This window comes from Budorcas taxicolor, chromosome 15 (genome assembly GCF_023091745.1).
Source record: "Budorcas taxicolor isolate Tak-1 chromosome 15, Takin1.1, whole genome shotgun sequence".
Taxonomy (NCBI): domain Eukaryota; kingdom Metazoa; phylum Chordata; class Mammalia; order Artiodactyla; family Bovidae; genus Budorcas; species Budorcas taxicolor.
The window spans coordinates 44,435,096-44,450,573 of NC_068924.1; the positions used below are offsets into that span (position 1 = coordinate 44,435,096).

At 47.5% G+C, this 15,478-nt stretch overlaps 1 protein-coding gene across 8 annotated transcripts in view; it reads right to left on the bottom strand.

The window, feature by feature from the left end:
* Nucleotides 1-15,478, bottom strand: part of PPFIBP2 (PPFIA binding protein 2) — a 155,343-nt gene that overhangs the window by 25,299 nt on the left and 114,566 nt on the right. For all 8 annotated transcript variants that reach the window (XM_052652524.1, XM_052652526.1, XM_052652530.1 and 5 more), the window contains 5 exons: nucleotides 13,623-13,715; nucleotides 8,344-8,455; nucleotides 4,484-4,545; nucleotides 3,075-3,150; nucleotides 1,848-1,951 (listed from right to left, as the gene is read on the bottom strand). In XM_052652524.1, the coding sequence (XP_052508484.1) occupies nucleotides 1,848-1,951; nucleotides 3,075-3,150; nucleotides 4,484-4,545; nucleotides 8,344-8,455; nucleotides 13,623-13,715 (447 nt within the window). The remainder of the gene's footprint in view (nucleotides 1-1,847; nucleotides 1,952-3,074; nucleotides 3,151-4,483; nucleotides 4,546-8,343; nucleotides 8,456-13,622; nucleotides 13,716-15,478) is intronic.

A 15,478-nucleotide genomic window follows, 5' to 3' on the forward strand; every position in this document is an offset into this window, starting at 1 on the left:
GCCTCTCCTTCTAGGCCCCAAGCTCACATCCTTGCAGTAGAGTCCTAACAAGTTAGTCCTGACACCTGAATCCCTGCACCCTGTCCTTTCTGAGCTTTTCCTTTCATTTAGTGAGCCACTGTGCACCCTTTCAAAAGCATTCTTTGTTGTAACTTAGCCGGAGTGGATTTCTGCTTGCAATGAACAACACTGTAATTCATAGTCAATCAACAAACAGGAGCAGCATCCACTGCCTGACAGGCCATCAGGGAGGTGGGTAAGTTAATTAGGATGAAAGATCAATGCAACATGTCCTATAATATATTAATAGAATGGGAATGGAAGGGACCCTTCTCATTGGTGGGAAGGTCAGGGAGGCTTCAGAAGGGAGAAACTTAAGCTGAATCTTGAGAGATGAGAATGGGCTTAGCAAGGTCGAAAAGCAAGGGTCTCACAGGTGGAATGAACACAAGCTAATGGTGGTAGAGAAGGACGCAATTTAATGTCTTCACTGACTCAAAGGGCTGTCTTTCTTTAGAGCCCGGTATCTTCCTGGTCTACTTAGAAAGAACCCTGGCATTATAGTACGTAGTGTTGTTAAAAGCCTGGGCTTTTGGGTTCAAGTCCAAGTTCTGCTACCTACTTGCTGTGTGACCTAGAGCAGAGTACTTACCCTCTCTGAGCCTCAGCTGCAGCACAATAAAAGAAGAATCCCCGGTGGGGTGTCATGAGGCATAAATGAGGTGAGTCTCATGTACAATGCTAATCACATGGGTACGGGATATCAGTTACTGCCACTATTGCCAGCAATCTGGGGTGGTTGCTCTGACTAACTGGGCCACTAGATGACACATTTGCCCCTCCCTTAATTAAAAGGGTTTAGCTGGACTAAGACCCTCCTCAGTGTGACTATTCTGGAGTTTTAAGAACCTTTTAAATTCTGGACTGAAGTCCCTCTTCTTCTGAGATCTCTAACTACAAGTTTATTTGCCCAGTGTATCTAGACCAAGTCCAGAGACAGCCTTAGAACTGGACCAGATTTTAAACAAGAGAAAAGGAAATCTGTATGCTGGCTACAGGGAAGAGAGGTTGTCTGTGAAACAGGAATGTATCACTTCAAAAGTTCATTATCCCTCCAAATGGGCAAGATGCATTCATTCATTAAAGAAATATTTGTTGAATTTAACTGGGTATCGGGCATCACTGCAGATCCTGGAGAGGTAGTGGTAAATAAAAATACCCCTCTGGTCTATGCTCATATTCCAGAGAGTAAAGGCAAAAATAAACAAGGAAACCAATTGAAAAAGAAAAGTTGGGGCCTCCCTGGCGGCTCAGTGGTGAAGAATCTGCCTGCCAATGCAGGAGACACGGGTTCTATCCGTGGTCTGGGAAGATTGCACACGCCACGGAGCAACGAAGCCTGTGCTTCACAAGCACTGAGCCCGTGCTCTGGAGCCCGGGAGCCGCAACGACTGAAGCCCACGTGCTCTAGAGCCTGTGCTCCGCGATGAGGGAAGCCCGCACACCAGAGCCGGAGAGCAGCCCACACGGGCTGCAACTAGAGAAGAGCCCTCACTGCAGAGAAGACCCCACACAGCCAAAACAAAGTCTAGAAAAGAGAACAGGAGATTCCTATCCTCAGAAGTCTAGTGTCCACTCTGCTGTTCTCCCCAGCAGGAACACAGGCCTGTGCCCTGGCTCCTTCCACCCTCAGTGTCTCCCCAAAGCCTCTGGGGTGACTCCACTGCTTTAATTTTTCTACCTGTCAAGATTTATACCTGGCAGGTTCCCGATTAGATCCTCCCCCAGGTTCAGGGCAAGCTCCTGGGGCCTGCAGAAACTCCACATCGTTAGTGGAAACACAGTACCTCTGATTTAAATAGGTCTTCGGGGCCTTTATTTGCAGTGTTCCAGTTCCTGAAGCCTCCCTCCAGTTCTTCCTCATTGACGGAGAGAGTTCTTTCTGAAGGCCCTGGAAGCATTAATGCAGATCATTACCACCACATGGCTTGTTTAGAAACCTGTAATTGTACCACAAAATTCTAACACCATCTCTCCTTCATTAAGAGGGACAAAGAAAAACATTAACGGACATTAAAAGTGTGATTCAGAATATTCATTGGAGCATCTGAGCACAGGCTTCCAGGAGGCCGTTTCAAGGTCAGAGCTCATGCTGGGGGAAACAAGAGAAGTCCCCAGCCCCCAATTATTCCTCTCCAATCTTCTCATTCCTTGGCCACAGGCATTCAGGCCCTCATCTAACCCAAGATCCAAAAGGATTAGAGGAAATTAGCCTGTGACATGTGTGCAGGGCTGGCAGCGGCCCTGGGTGACAGCCAGTCAGCCACAACCCGAACTAGGGGTTGGCTTTTCCCCAAGAGGCAGCAGCAGCTTAGCCTGAATGAGAGGTTCCTGAGCACCCCCATAGCAGCCCTCTCCTGTGAAACAGCTGCTTCCTCGGGATCTGTAATGGGAGCCTGGGTCAACAGCGTGACCAACAAGGCAGGCGATCGGGCATCTGCCCCAGGGTGTCCACACAACACGGATGCTGCCCGAGTGCTGCATTCAGTCTGGGCAGCAAGTATGAAACACAAACAGCTCTCCCTGCCCTGTGACTTCCTATGGAAACCCAAGCACCCAGGAACTCAAAGAAGGCTCCCCAAGTGTCCTGGAAACTGCTAGGGATGCTTTTAGATTCTCCAGGAGGTGGATAGGCTCTAATTCCCAGTGAGGGTACTAAACTGCCTTTGGATCCAGGTTTGACTGCACTCACTGCCTCTAAGAAGTATGCCAGGGAGATGCATAGCCCTCCTGAGGGTGGGGTTTCCCAATGGGTCAAGTTGAAGGCTTTCCTTTCTTGATGATCTGGATAGTTTAGTCCCTGGAAGTACTGAACTGTCTGCCATTTGATGAAATTTCTGGAAATCAAGAGCTGCCAGTTTCCTACCATCCAGGGCAGTCTAACCAGCTCCATCTTCCTGCAGGGCATTTTTCCAAATAAAAATGAAGACTCCTCTGGCAGGACTGCCCAGCATTTAACACAGTAGAGATGGAATACCTTGGGGAGAAGATGGTAAGCTCCCCGCTCCTCTCACCTTGGGTTGCCATCACGATCTCATTCACCCTTCGGTACTGGTTTAACAGCCCAGTAAGCTCCTCTATCCGACGGTCCTGTCACAGAGCAAGACAGATTTCCATGTAAACAACAACACTGGCGCCTGAGATGATTTCATTTGGGGCCCAGGCTATGTTCTGGGCACACAGAAAGGAAAAGCTGTGTGGAACCTCTAGAACACTTCAAAGGGAGACAGTGCCCAAGCTCTGGGTTTCTCACTGGTCGGCCTCCTCGGCTGCCGTAAACACTCCTGCTCTCCCTGAAGGCTATGAGTCCAATCTCTACTTAGAAAACAACCCCTGTTTGACACAGCCTTTGAATGGCTCACGCGTTTGCTGAGGCAGGAAACGGCCTCCCTACCCTCCTGATGCAGCCACTGAAGCCTGCCTCCTGGTCCAAGCACTGTCCTCTAGTTGTCCTTGTTTAGTCGCTCAGTCATGTCCGACTCTTTGCGACCCAGTGGACTGTAGCCCTGCCAGGTTCCTTCTGTCCATGGGATTTCCCAGGCAAGAATACTAGAGACGGTTGCCATTTCCTTCCCATTCAGGGACTGAACCTGTGTCTCCTGCTTGGCAGGTGACATTCTTTACCACTGAGCCACATGGGAAGCCCACTGTCCTTTGAAGCTACATGCAAAAAAAAAAAAAAAGACTAAAATAAAGCTGTCGTATTTATCTCAATACCTTAGGAGTCTGAGATTCCTTACACAACAGAGGAAATTCCCGGAGGGGATCAATTCTTCCCCAGCAAAGGCTGGGGACTTGGGACGACACACAAATTTCAGAGTTAGATAAACGTGGGTATGACCCTGGCTCTGCTATCTGCTGTTACCTGACCTTGGGCAACACTACTCAAGCACTTTGAGTCTCAGTTTCTTGGTCTGTAAAATGCAGGGCTGTGATCCTTAGAGCTGACCTTTGTGCCAGATAGGTGCTCTGTACTATGGAGGTGGCTATGTTATGATTGTACAGGGATTCAACGTGAAGAACAAATAAGGCTGATGGGTCTCTCACCAGTTTTATGAAGGGTCTATCACCAGATCATGAACATGGGGGACTGGTGGATGGCTCTCAAGTTTTGTTAGGAGTCTGAGCAACAGCTATGACATAGGCAGTAACCACAGGGTATTTTTTCCCCAAAACCAGCCTGAACAGATATGGCTTTATTCTGCCTTTGAGAGATTCCATTTAGGCAAAACTCCCAGGCATCAAAGTCAAAAGCAGGTAACTGAGCCGAGTCTCCAGGAAGCAGAGGCGGATCTCCTGACACTTTCCTGAGTCAGTGTCCTGATGGGCTCAGCCCTGCCCAAAGTATCAGAGACCAGAAGGGACCAAACAGAACCAGGAAGGTCAGCAGGGAAAGGACAGGGCGGCTCAATGGCCATCTTACCTTGTCTTCATTGGCAACAAGCAAAGTTTCCATCCCCATTTTCAGACGTTGAATTTCTTGGTCTAAAAGAATTTAAGTGTAGGAAGAATTATTTACATAAAATGCAGACAGCTAGTTCTACCTGCTAAGATGCCACAACTTTCTGTGTGAATAAATTACACATCACTCCTTACTTCTTCAAAGAGCCCAGGATGGTGTCTGGCACACAGTCAGTCTCATTAAATATTTGTTGGATAATTCAACAAATTAAACTGATATTTTGTCTTCTCTTTATAGACATTTTTTGGGGGGGAAACAAAATGTCATTTACTCAAGGATGTCGTAGAAGAACTCCCAAACTTTCTACAATTGATATCCCAGAAGAAATTTGACATTTATCCTTTATAACTTCAGTAGGCAGGTACTAGGGCTGCTAACGAGTTTCAGAGAGAATCAAGAATCACACAGTCCCATGGATTATACCAGAGGAGAATGTAAAATGGGAAGAAAAAGAGTCTCCAGCCAAACAGAGACAGGGAAAGAATGATTATGTAAAAAGAGCCAGGTACTTGACTCAATTAGGAAAGGCATAGTCAGAAATGACTAACAATGTTTAATTGGATCTATAAATATACTGAAACAACCCTACAGTCAAGGAAAACAATCTTAGTTCATCATAAACCTGCAGAATTTCCCTATGCACCCAGGGGTCTTTGTCAGTCTGTGGTAGATGACAGTTGGCCTTCTCCCACTCTGGACCCAACAGAGACTCTGGAATTCTTCACAAACTAGCCTGGAGAGCCAGGTCAAAGGACAAAGCCTAAATGGGCTGGGAGTCATTCCGCCAAATAGGTGGAGGTCTAGGAATTAGCTATTTCAAATCCTGAAAGATGATGCTGTGAAAGTGCTGCACTCAATATGCCAGCAAATTTGGAAAACTCAGCAGTGGCCACAGGACTGGAAAAGGTCAGTTTTCATTCCAATCCCAAAGAAAGGCAATGCCAAAGAATGCTCAAACTACCGCACAATTGCACTCATCTCACATGCTAGAAAAGTAATGCTCAAAATTCTCCAAGCCAGGCTTCAGTAATACATGAACCGTGAACTGCCAGATGTTCAAGCTGGATTTAGAACAGTCAGAGGAATCAGAGATCAAATTGCCAACATCTGCTGGACCATGGAAAAAGCAAGAGAGTTCCAGAAAAACACCTATTTCTGCTTTATTGACTATGCTAAAGCCTTTGATTGTGTGGATCACAATAAACTGTGGAAAATTCTGAGAGAGATGGGAATACCAGACCACCCGACTTGCCTCTTGAGAAACGTATATGCAGGTCAGGAAGCAACAGTCAGAACTGGACATGGAACAACAGACTGGTTCCAAACAGGAAAAGGAATATGTCAAGGCTGTATATTGTCACCCTGCTTATTTAACTTATATGCAGAGTACATCATGAGAAACGCTGGGCTGGAAGAAGCACAAGCTGGAATCAAGATTGCTGGCAGAAATATTAATAACCTCAGATATGCAGATGACACCACCCTTATGGCAAAAAGTGAAGAGGAACTAAAAAGCCTCTTGATGAAAGTGAAAGAGGAGAGGGAAAAAGTTGGCTTAAAGCTCAACATTCAGAAAACGAAGATCATGGCATCTGGTCCCATCACTTCATGGGAAATAGATGGGGAATCAGTGGAAACAGTGTCAGACTTTTATTTTGGGGGGCTCCAAAATCACTGCAGATGGTGACTGCAGCCATGAAATTAAAAGACGTTTACTCCTTGGAAGAAAAGTTATGACCAACCTAGATAGCATATTAAAAAGTAGAGACATTACTTTGCCAACAAAGGTCTATCTAGTCAAGGCTATGGTTTTTCCAGTAGTCATGTATGGATGTGAGAGTTGGACTGTGAAGAAAGCTGAGCGCTGAAGAATTGATGCTTTTGAACTGTGGTGTTGGAGAAGACTCCTGAGAGTCCCTTGGACTGCAAGGAGATCCAACCAGTCCATTCTAAAGGAGATCAGTCCTGGGTGTTCATTGGAAGGACTGATGCTAAAGCTGAAACTCCAGTACTTTGGCCACCTCATGTGAAGAGTTGACTGGTTGGAAAAGACTCTGATGCTGGGAGGGATTGAGGGCAGGAGGAGAAGGGGACGACACAGGATGAGATGGCTGGATGGTATCACCGACTCGATGGACATGAGTTTGAGTAAACTCCGGGAGTTGCTGATGGACAGGGAGGCCTGGCGTGCTGCAATTCATGGGGTCACAAAGAGTCAGACATGACTGAGCGACTGAACCGAACTGAGCAATTAGCACATAGTTTTTCCAAAACAAAGCCCCATACCCATCCCAAACTGGATCCTAAAGAGAATAGATATGTCAACATAAGTAAAGTTCAGGAGACAAGGGGACAAAAGTACGAATGGGCACCCCATCTCCTCTGGATGCTTGCTATAGCCAACAAGAGCAGGAAGAATGGGTTGACAGACTTTGTGTAAATAGACGTAGGGATACATTTTTCAGAGGAAGGTGTAGAGTGCTGCTTGATGTCTTAGGCTCTTGGTGGTTTGTGGAGTGAAGGGTGGTAAGCTCCAGATGAAGACTGCAAATCTTGATGCTTTGGGCAGGGCCTAACCAGAACAAGGCCCCAAAGATCAGCTCCAAGAGGTACCCGAGGCAGGGCCTGGAAAGTATGGTCTGTGGGGAGGCATAGGGTGCAGGGGGAAGCCTGCCTGACCTGAAATCATGGCCTGGGGAGTTTTCTATCCAAATTTAGCATCATAGACAGTCTAGAGTATCTTAGGGGTCTGCACCCTCCACATTAGACCATGGGAGATAGATGACACACTCAATGGCTGGTGAAGACACTGAGAAAGGCTGGTGGAGGGATGAGCATATCTGTCACTATTTCCTTCTCCAGCCTCCCCACCCCAGCCAGGGATCCAAGCTAAGCGATGTTGAGGCCCGGAGGAGACTCAGTAGTGGAGCCAGTTCACAGGGCCACATAACCTCCTCCAGCAACCCTCTGCAGCCTGAGGGCAAGAGGAGAAGCTGGAAGGTGTGTGATCATTTTGTATGCAAGGCAAATAGCTGCAAATATTAAATACATATTAATAAGAATATTTGAGGATTTAGCCTCTCTTTTTAATCAGCAAGACTTGAACTCCCTAGGGACCATTCACTATCCTTTCATTTATTCAAAAAATATTCCTTGGCAGCTATGGACTGGATGCTGAGTGAGGCTCTGTGGATATGCTCTCAGGTAAGGCAGTCACAGTCTCTGCCACCAAGGAAGGACGACAGTCTATTCAAAGGGACTTTAAAAAACACAGCACCAGTTATAGTAAATGCTCTGAAAGAAACAACAGGAATGATGATTCTGAGAAAAGTAGGGGCACCTAAGTGAGGTAGGATGGCCAGGTTGGGTCTTTCCGAGAGGGAACACTTAAGTTGAGATCCACAGGATGAGAAATGATGGATTTGTTTCGTCACTCAGGCCCTTGAGTGTGTATCAGGCAGGGAGCCACTGCATGACCAAATGAATTGCTAAAGCCTCCTCTGTGGTGATGACACAAAGACACTGAAGGGGAAGAGTGAACGCTCCAGAGGCAGAGGCCCAGAGAGCTCCAGTGGTGATGGCGCATCTGAGCAAAGCCTCCAGAGGTGAGGCCTCGAACAGGGAGGAGTTCACGGCCACGGCTCAACAAGCGAGCTGGGCTTTACAGACCCGTGTGTGCACACACGAACACACACACACGTATGTGCACACCACCTGCCTCCTCACACAGCTGTTCACACCCAGAGACTCACAAGCCCACTTATAAGAATGAGAACCCAGGCCGAGGGGCGACTGCACTCTGTCACGGCCGAGCCAGTTACCTTTTTCTGCGTGGTCACTGTGCAGAGCTGCTGACCTGGAGAGCTGGCTGTGCAGACGCTCAATTTCTGCATCCTTCAGGGCCACCTGCTCTTGCAGCTGGGCTACCTCCGCCTGGAAGAGAAAAAGGCAACCGACCAGCTCAGAGGGACCACCAGACCATAACAAAGCACTTCCAGTCAGAGTCCAGGGCCCACGGGTCCTAGGACCCATTACGAAGTTAACAGGTCAGAGCAAGAGCAAAGCAGGAAGAGGCGAGCAGTGAGAGGTGTTTACCGCCCTCTCCACAAGGTGGCGCTCTGGGGAATAAACGTGCTCTTCCTGGCCCTTCTGGACGCTGGCCCTCCCCTCCCCTCTCCACCTCCCCACCCTGCTCTGACCATCCTAGCTTCCTAGCTTTCTCCTGCTTCCTCCTCCCCGACTGGACTGGACTCTTTCCTTCCCCTGCCTCCTGCAGTCCACACACCACTGAGGCCTGAGGAGGTGCGAGTGTGTGTAATCAGAGGGCTGCCCTTGGTCCAAAGATGAATACCCTTTCTAGACACAGTCTCCTTCCTCCCAAGATACTCCTGCGACAGCATGTATATACACCACTGTAACAAGTACGTGCATCTTTCATTTTTCCACCCCATACAGGAAATACAGTGGAAAGGAGATCACCACGAGTAGATAATGAGTGAGCCGAGAGTTTCCTCCCTCAAACTCTCCCACCCTGAATGCACAGCCACTGCCTCAGCCCAACCTCAGGCACTGATGCTCCTTTCCTCAAATGTAATTACATACAACCACTGAGGTATGCTGAGTGGACATACTTGTGTAAATCAAGCATGTGAGTGCAAGACAGGTGTGCACACACATTCACATAGGCAGCTGCACTGGGTAGTACCCAAATGTCTACTGAATACAGCAGATTAAATTTCACACATAATAGGATGTGAGGTTGTTCCTGGGGTTTCCCAGGTGGCTCAGTGGGTAAAGAATCCGCCTGCAATGCAGGAGATGCAGGCAGACACGGGTTCAGTCCCCAGGTCAAGGAGATCCCCTGGAGGAGGACATGGCAACCCACTCCAATAACCTTGCCTGGAGAATCCCATGGACAGAGGAGCCTAGCAGTCTGCAGTCCATGGGGTCACAAAGAGTCGAATACAACCGAGCATGGAGGCACACAGGGGGTTGTCCCTGCCTTTCATACTCATGAGAAGATCAGAACTGGATGGGTCCCATCCTAAGAGATACACTGGCTTTGGAGTCAAACAAACTTGGATTCTCTCATTTCCTAGTTGGGTAAGTGGTTTAGCTTTTCTGAGTCTTGGTTCATCTACAAAGCCAGGAGCATAGCATTTAGCTCATGAGCTCTAGTGAGGAGTAAATATGATAATGGTTATAAACAACTTAGCCTCATGCTTGGTAGACAGTAAGTCTTCATCAATGCTATTTCTATGCTGTTCTCATCCTATTCCCTCCCTCATGGATAGCTAGTTAGTTCTCTGAGCATCAAGTCAGACTAAGAAAGGGGTGAGAACTGACTCCCAGCCAGACAACAGCACACACAGCAACAGCTTCTACTCTGAGCACCCCTCCCCCATGGTAGCCCAATGGTGTCCCACCTTAATTGTGCAAGGTTATGTTATGGAGCTGTCCTTTCATGAGGTCATCTTTGAACAACTCAAGTAACCAAATGAGCACAGGCCTGTTGGTGGCTCTTCCACCAAACATTCCTGTGTTCAGTTTCAGGAAACATGGACGGAGTGTCCACTTTCCATTGACTCCGTGCTCATTGCATTCTTACACCAACCCTCACAGGAAACCAAGGGATGAAGAACTATCCCTGTACATCACTGGGGAGAAAGCAGGAGCAGTGAAGGATTCGACTAAGGATAGACAGATGACGGCTGCCCTTATGGGGCTAGGGCACCCAGAGCCTTCCTCCAAGGGTCTGGACAAATCTTAATGTCCCCTAATTGGGACCATGTGAAAACAAAGAGGTGGCAAGGAGTGGGTTTCCTTACCCGAAGTCCCTACAGAGCACTGTCCCTCTGCTTGGTTTCCACCCACAGAGTACGGAGACCTGAGGCCAGATGTGCCAAACGGTTTGTGGAGACTTGCAGTCAGGTGGCAGCTTCTCACAGCTAACTCAGGGCCTTGGAGCCCATGGGCTTATAATTAATGGTGACAGTGGCTTCAGAAAACATTAGCGTGTGCATGCGTGCTAAGTCTCTCTAGTAGTGTCCGACTCTGTGCGATCCTATGGACTGCAGCCCGCCAGGCTGCTCTGTCCATGGGATTCTCCAGGCAAGAATACTGAAGTGGGTTGACATGCCCTCCTCCAGAGGATCTTCCTGACCCAGGGGTTGAACCTGCATCTCTTAATGTCGTCTGCATTGGCAGGCGGGTTCTTTATCACAAGCACCACCTGGGAAACCCCTTAGCCCTGGGACTTGATCCAAATGCCTCTCATTTCTATAATGAAAAATGAAAGTATTAGCTCAGTCGTGTGCAACTCTTTGTGACCCCATTGACTATAGCCTGCCAGGTTACTCTGTCCATGGAGTTCTCCAGGAAGAATACTGGAGTGAGTAGCCATTCTCTCCCTTCTCCAGTGGGTCTTCCTGAACCAGGGTTTGAACCTGGAGGTCTCCTGCATTGCAGGCAGACTCTTTACTGTCTCATTTCTATAAGGGCCAGACTAATCTTGGAAGGTAGTCTCTTAACTTCTCTTGCACCTTCTATACCCATTTCTCCCCTTCTTTGCAGATAAGGTGAAGTCTAGTTTCTGCTAGGAATCCACCTACCTGATTCTTGTCTGCAGGCCCCACAGTGGACACCAGTGATGTCCAGGGGCCTATCTATCATGGGAGAGCCCAGGTTCTTCTCTCTGAGGCCTGCGTCTGGGTGAGGTCATTTATTTACAACTCTACAGACCAACTGGCTGAGTGCCCCTTCCTGTATGCCAGTTTTCACAGAATAGGCCAGAAATGACAGGTGCTCTCTTATGCTTAGAGAAGTGTCTGTTCCAAAGCTGGGAAGTCTACAACAGCACAGAGGCCCTGCATCTGACCATCAGAAAAAGTATGGTACTTCCATGGCCACTGAGACTGGAGTTGTGTGGCAAGAGGTTTGGGACAAAGTCATGCAGACTGGTGCCAAGCAGAGACGGGGTGCTCCACCTCCCTTAGTTAAACCCAGGGACCAGGCCCTTATAGCCGCTGCACTGCTACCTTTAGGGACCGAGAAGCTTTGCACAGAAAACTAAAGAACTTTAACAAACAACACAGGTTTCAATTGCAGGAAATTAGGATGACAGAATGACACAGACCCAGATCAAAACCTCGCCGTGGCCACTCTGAGCCTTTTCCTCAGCAGAAAAATGAAGATAATAAATCAACACACCTCGCTGGGTTACTTCATGGCCCAAATGAGAAAACGTGTGCAAAGGGCTTGACACATCCTGGCACAAAGAGGGGTTCCAGACCTGGTGGTTATTAAATAACCCATAGTATCTCAAAGGTCTATGTGCCAAGGCAGAGCGCTTTGGTGATTTAAGAGCTACTTGGTTCTATAATAGAAGGCAGTGTGTATAACTTTAAAGGTTTCACCAAGACAGGACTTGCTTGAGTGGATCATGGTGATGGAAGGTTCTGAGATGTTACAGAAACAGTGCTCCTAGAACTGGGGACTGGGGTGCAGAGAGCATACAAGGGACCCTTAGATAAAGACAGGCTAGATTGTCCAGCGCTGCTGCTGAATAGCTGTAAGATCTGGGGAAAGTTACCTAACTATGCTGTGCCTCAGTTTCCTCATCAACAAAGTAGTTAAGGAAATTATTTACACTTATATATACATCAACACAGAGATTTTTTTTTTTTAAACAATATGGTATAAAATTGTGAATAAATTATCAACACCAAAAATTAACAGAGAGACCCCCCCCCTCCTCCAAAAAAAGAGAAATGCCTGGAAGGAAATATTAATAGTGGTTAACTCCTGGGTGGTATACGAGTGATTTTTACTCCTTTAAATTTTTGTGATTTAAAACTTATCTCTAATGATTATTATTGTTTTTAGAATCATTTAAAGCTATAGAAAAATAAAACAAAGTATAAACTAGATGTTGGGAAAAAAAATTCTAAGATGAAAATGGGCTTCCCTGATAGCTCAGTTGGTAAAGAATCCTCCTGCAATGCAGGAGACCCCAGTTCGATCCCTGGGTTGGGAAGGTCTGTTGGAGAAGGGATAGGCTACCCACTCTAGTAGTATTCTTAGACTTCCCTTGTGGCTCAGCTGGTCGAATCCACAAGCAGTGCGGGAGACCTGGGTTCGATCCCTGGGTTGGGAAGATCCCCTGGAGAAGGGAAAGGCTATCCACTCCTGTATTCTGGCCTGGAGAATTCCATGGGCTGCATAGCCCATGGGGTCTCCAAGAGTCGGACAGGACTGAGCGACTTTCACTTAGCAATAAGATGAAAATGCCTATGGGACTACCTGGTGATGCCTGTGGGTGGCGCTGCAGAGCTCTTAGTGGAAAGGCAGGCATGTGTGCACCCAGGCCAGTTCCTCAGGCAAGAAAGCTGCTTCAGGGTTTTAAGGTTTCCTTCCCTTAACTCCAGATCGTCCTTCCTCTACCCCCAAGGAAGTCTAACTCTGTATTTTAATGTGAAATTTCCTATTGCTTAAGTGCAAGCTAATTCAAAGTTTTAAAATACAGTATTCTGGCCAAGACAATAAATGTGCGGGCTGAATCCATTTCAATTAGTAGAGAAAATGAAAGAAGAAACAAAACAGGGAAGAATAACACTTATTTTGCAAAAATAATATATCACTGGTATCCTTTAAACAGCAGGCTCTTCAGTTCAATAGAAATATGGTTTGGTTAAAAAAAAAAAAGACAAGTACATATTTTTAGGAATTGCTAAAAATAAAGCATGCCTCTTTTTAGAAACTGATTACTAGAGGGACTGCTAAATTTAAAATAATGCAGCCAAGATAATGTTGGCATTCATCTGCCCTAAAACTCATCACTCATAGCGCCTCAGCCTGGGGGTTGCTGTGGGGCACAGAGACTTTGTGACTTCAGCAACTCAGAATCTCGGGGGCTTTCTCCAGGGGAAGAGCCCTCCTGGATTAGATCCATCTGCTTACACAATCTGCACACTGTTGCCTGTGCATACAATGGGGTCAATTCACATTTCTCAAGCAAAGGCTACTGCACACCCCAGGCTCAGACACAGACCCTCCCCACTGGGCTCAAAGCCTCTTCATGAACAGCAGGACTGCCTCTTACCTTGGTGGCCTTCAGTTTCCATTCATACTGATTCCGTTCATTTTCCAACTCTTCCACCTTGATTTTAAGGTGCCGTAGCTCCTGCAGTAACTCCTAGACGAGTGAGCAAGACAGAGTTCTGATGGTTAAAGAGCAGGGTGTTGCCAGGATCTACAACCCTGCATAAGCACATGCACAGAGGATGACGCCAAGGCAGGAGCCACCATCAGGCTCCACACTGCGGCTGGCTCCGATCTTTAAAGATGGCCGGTCCTTGCTTCAGGAAGAGCTGTGTGCCCATTACAAAACAAAGGCCTGGAGTTTCAGACATAAGGAAGAGAAAGTTTTTTCTTTTAGAACCTGCTCCCCTCCACCTTTCTAGCATCTGCATTCCCTGTCGGGGGCACCCAAACCATGCACACAAGTGTGGGAGAGGTAGGGTTTGGGAGCAAGAGAAACAGAGATGCAAAACAAACAAACAAACAAATACAAGGCAGCTCCTTATGGACAAAGGGACGGGAAGCATGCTAAGTGGGAGCATCTCTGCACTTGGGGAGTCAAGGAGCCTAAAGGGAGGGTCAGGGAGGAAGTGACAAGCCAGCAGGATAGAAATCAAACACTGCAAAGACAAATGCTAAAGTGTGACATGTAAAGGCTGGCCTGGCTGTTCTAGTTCAGAGGAGGGAGTTGGCTTGAAGAGAGGAGGAAGAGGGGAGGCGTCTAGGGAGAGGGCAGACAGGTAGCATGAAGGCAGACAGCCTGTTGGGCTGGAGCAGAGGATGGGCAGCTTTCAGTGGGAATTGAGGCCAGGAGATAAGGTGGGGCCTTACTGTAAAGGCTGTTGGATGAGAATATAAAGAATTCTGAAGCCATTCTTTAGATCGTATTATAGGAAGCCACTGAAGGTTGCTGAGTGGGAAGGTGACATTTAAACAACTTGCTGATGGTGGAGCTGGAAATCAGGCCTGTTATCTTCTGACCCCCGGGCCCCTGCTTTCTACAGCACCCCTTCAGTAAAGACATCACTGAGCACCCTTGTCCCAAACCTAGGGTCCTTTTAACAGACAAATGGTCCTGTTGATTGGTTTCATTCAGAAAAATTACCATAAAAGTGATTACTTCCATAGACTTTCTGAACTCCAAACTCATGTAACTTTCTACTTAACATCTCCACATGGATGGCATCTGGGCCTCTTCCAACTGTCATGGCCCAAGTGGAACTCTCAGTTCCCCCTTTTAGATATCCCTGTCTCACTAAATGGCATCTCCATCTTGTGTCAGAAACCCAGGATCCCTCCTTGGCATCTCTTTGGTCTTTCCACACCACATACGTAATCTACAGAGCCTTGTGAATTCTACCTTCACGGAAATTGCCTGAGTCTCTTGTTTATCTCCAGCTCTACTGTGGCTCCTCTGATCCAGCAGTCAGTGCTGACAGCCTGGACAGTCTCTGCTGGCTGGTTCTCTGTCGTCTTGCCCTTCTTGAATCCATTGGCCCCATGGCATCCAGGGGAACAATACGACTGAAGCGTAAGTCTGATCCTGGCCTTCCCTGCTCTTCAAAGGGCCTGAAATTTAACCCGTGACCAACACAGCCGGGCCTGACGCTGCACCCTGCCTGCCTCTTGTATTACTAGCTCTCCCCAGTCCTATTCCAGCCACACCCATACTTGTTAGTTCCATCTGACTTTGGCCCTTGCACCTGCAGCTCCCTCAGTCTGGAGCTGTCTGCCAGGTTAATCCCTGCCCATCATTCAGACTGCCTTGAGCAAAGCTATCCCAACCACCATACTTCCTCAGATCTCCCTTCTATACTCTTGTGGTATCTGTATCATCTTTTACATCATTTGCATTTAAGCATTTACCGGTGTGACTGC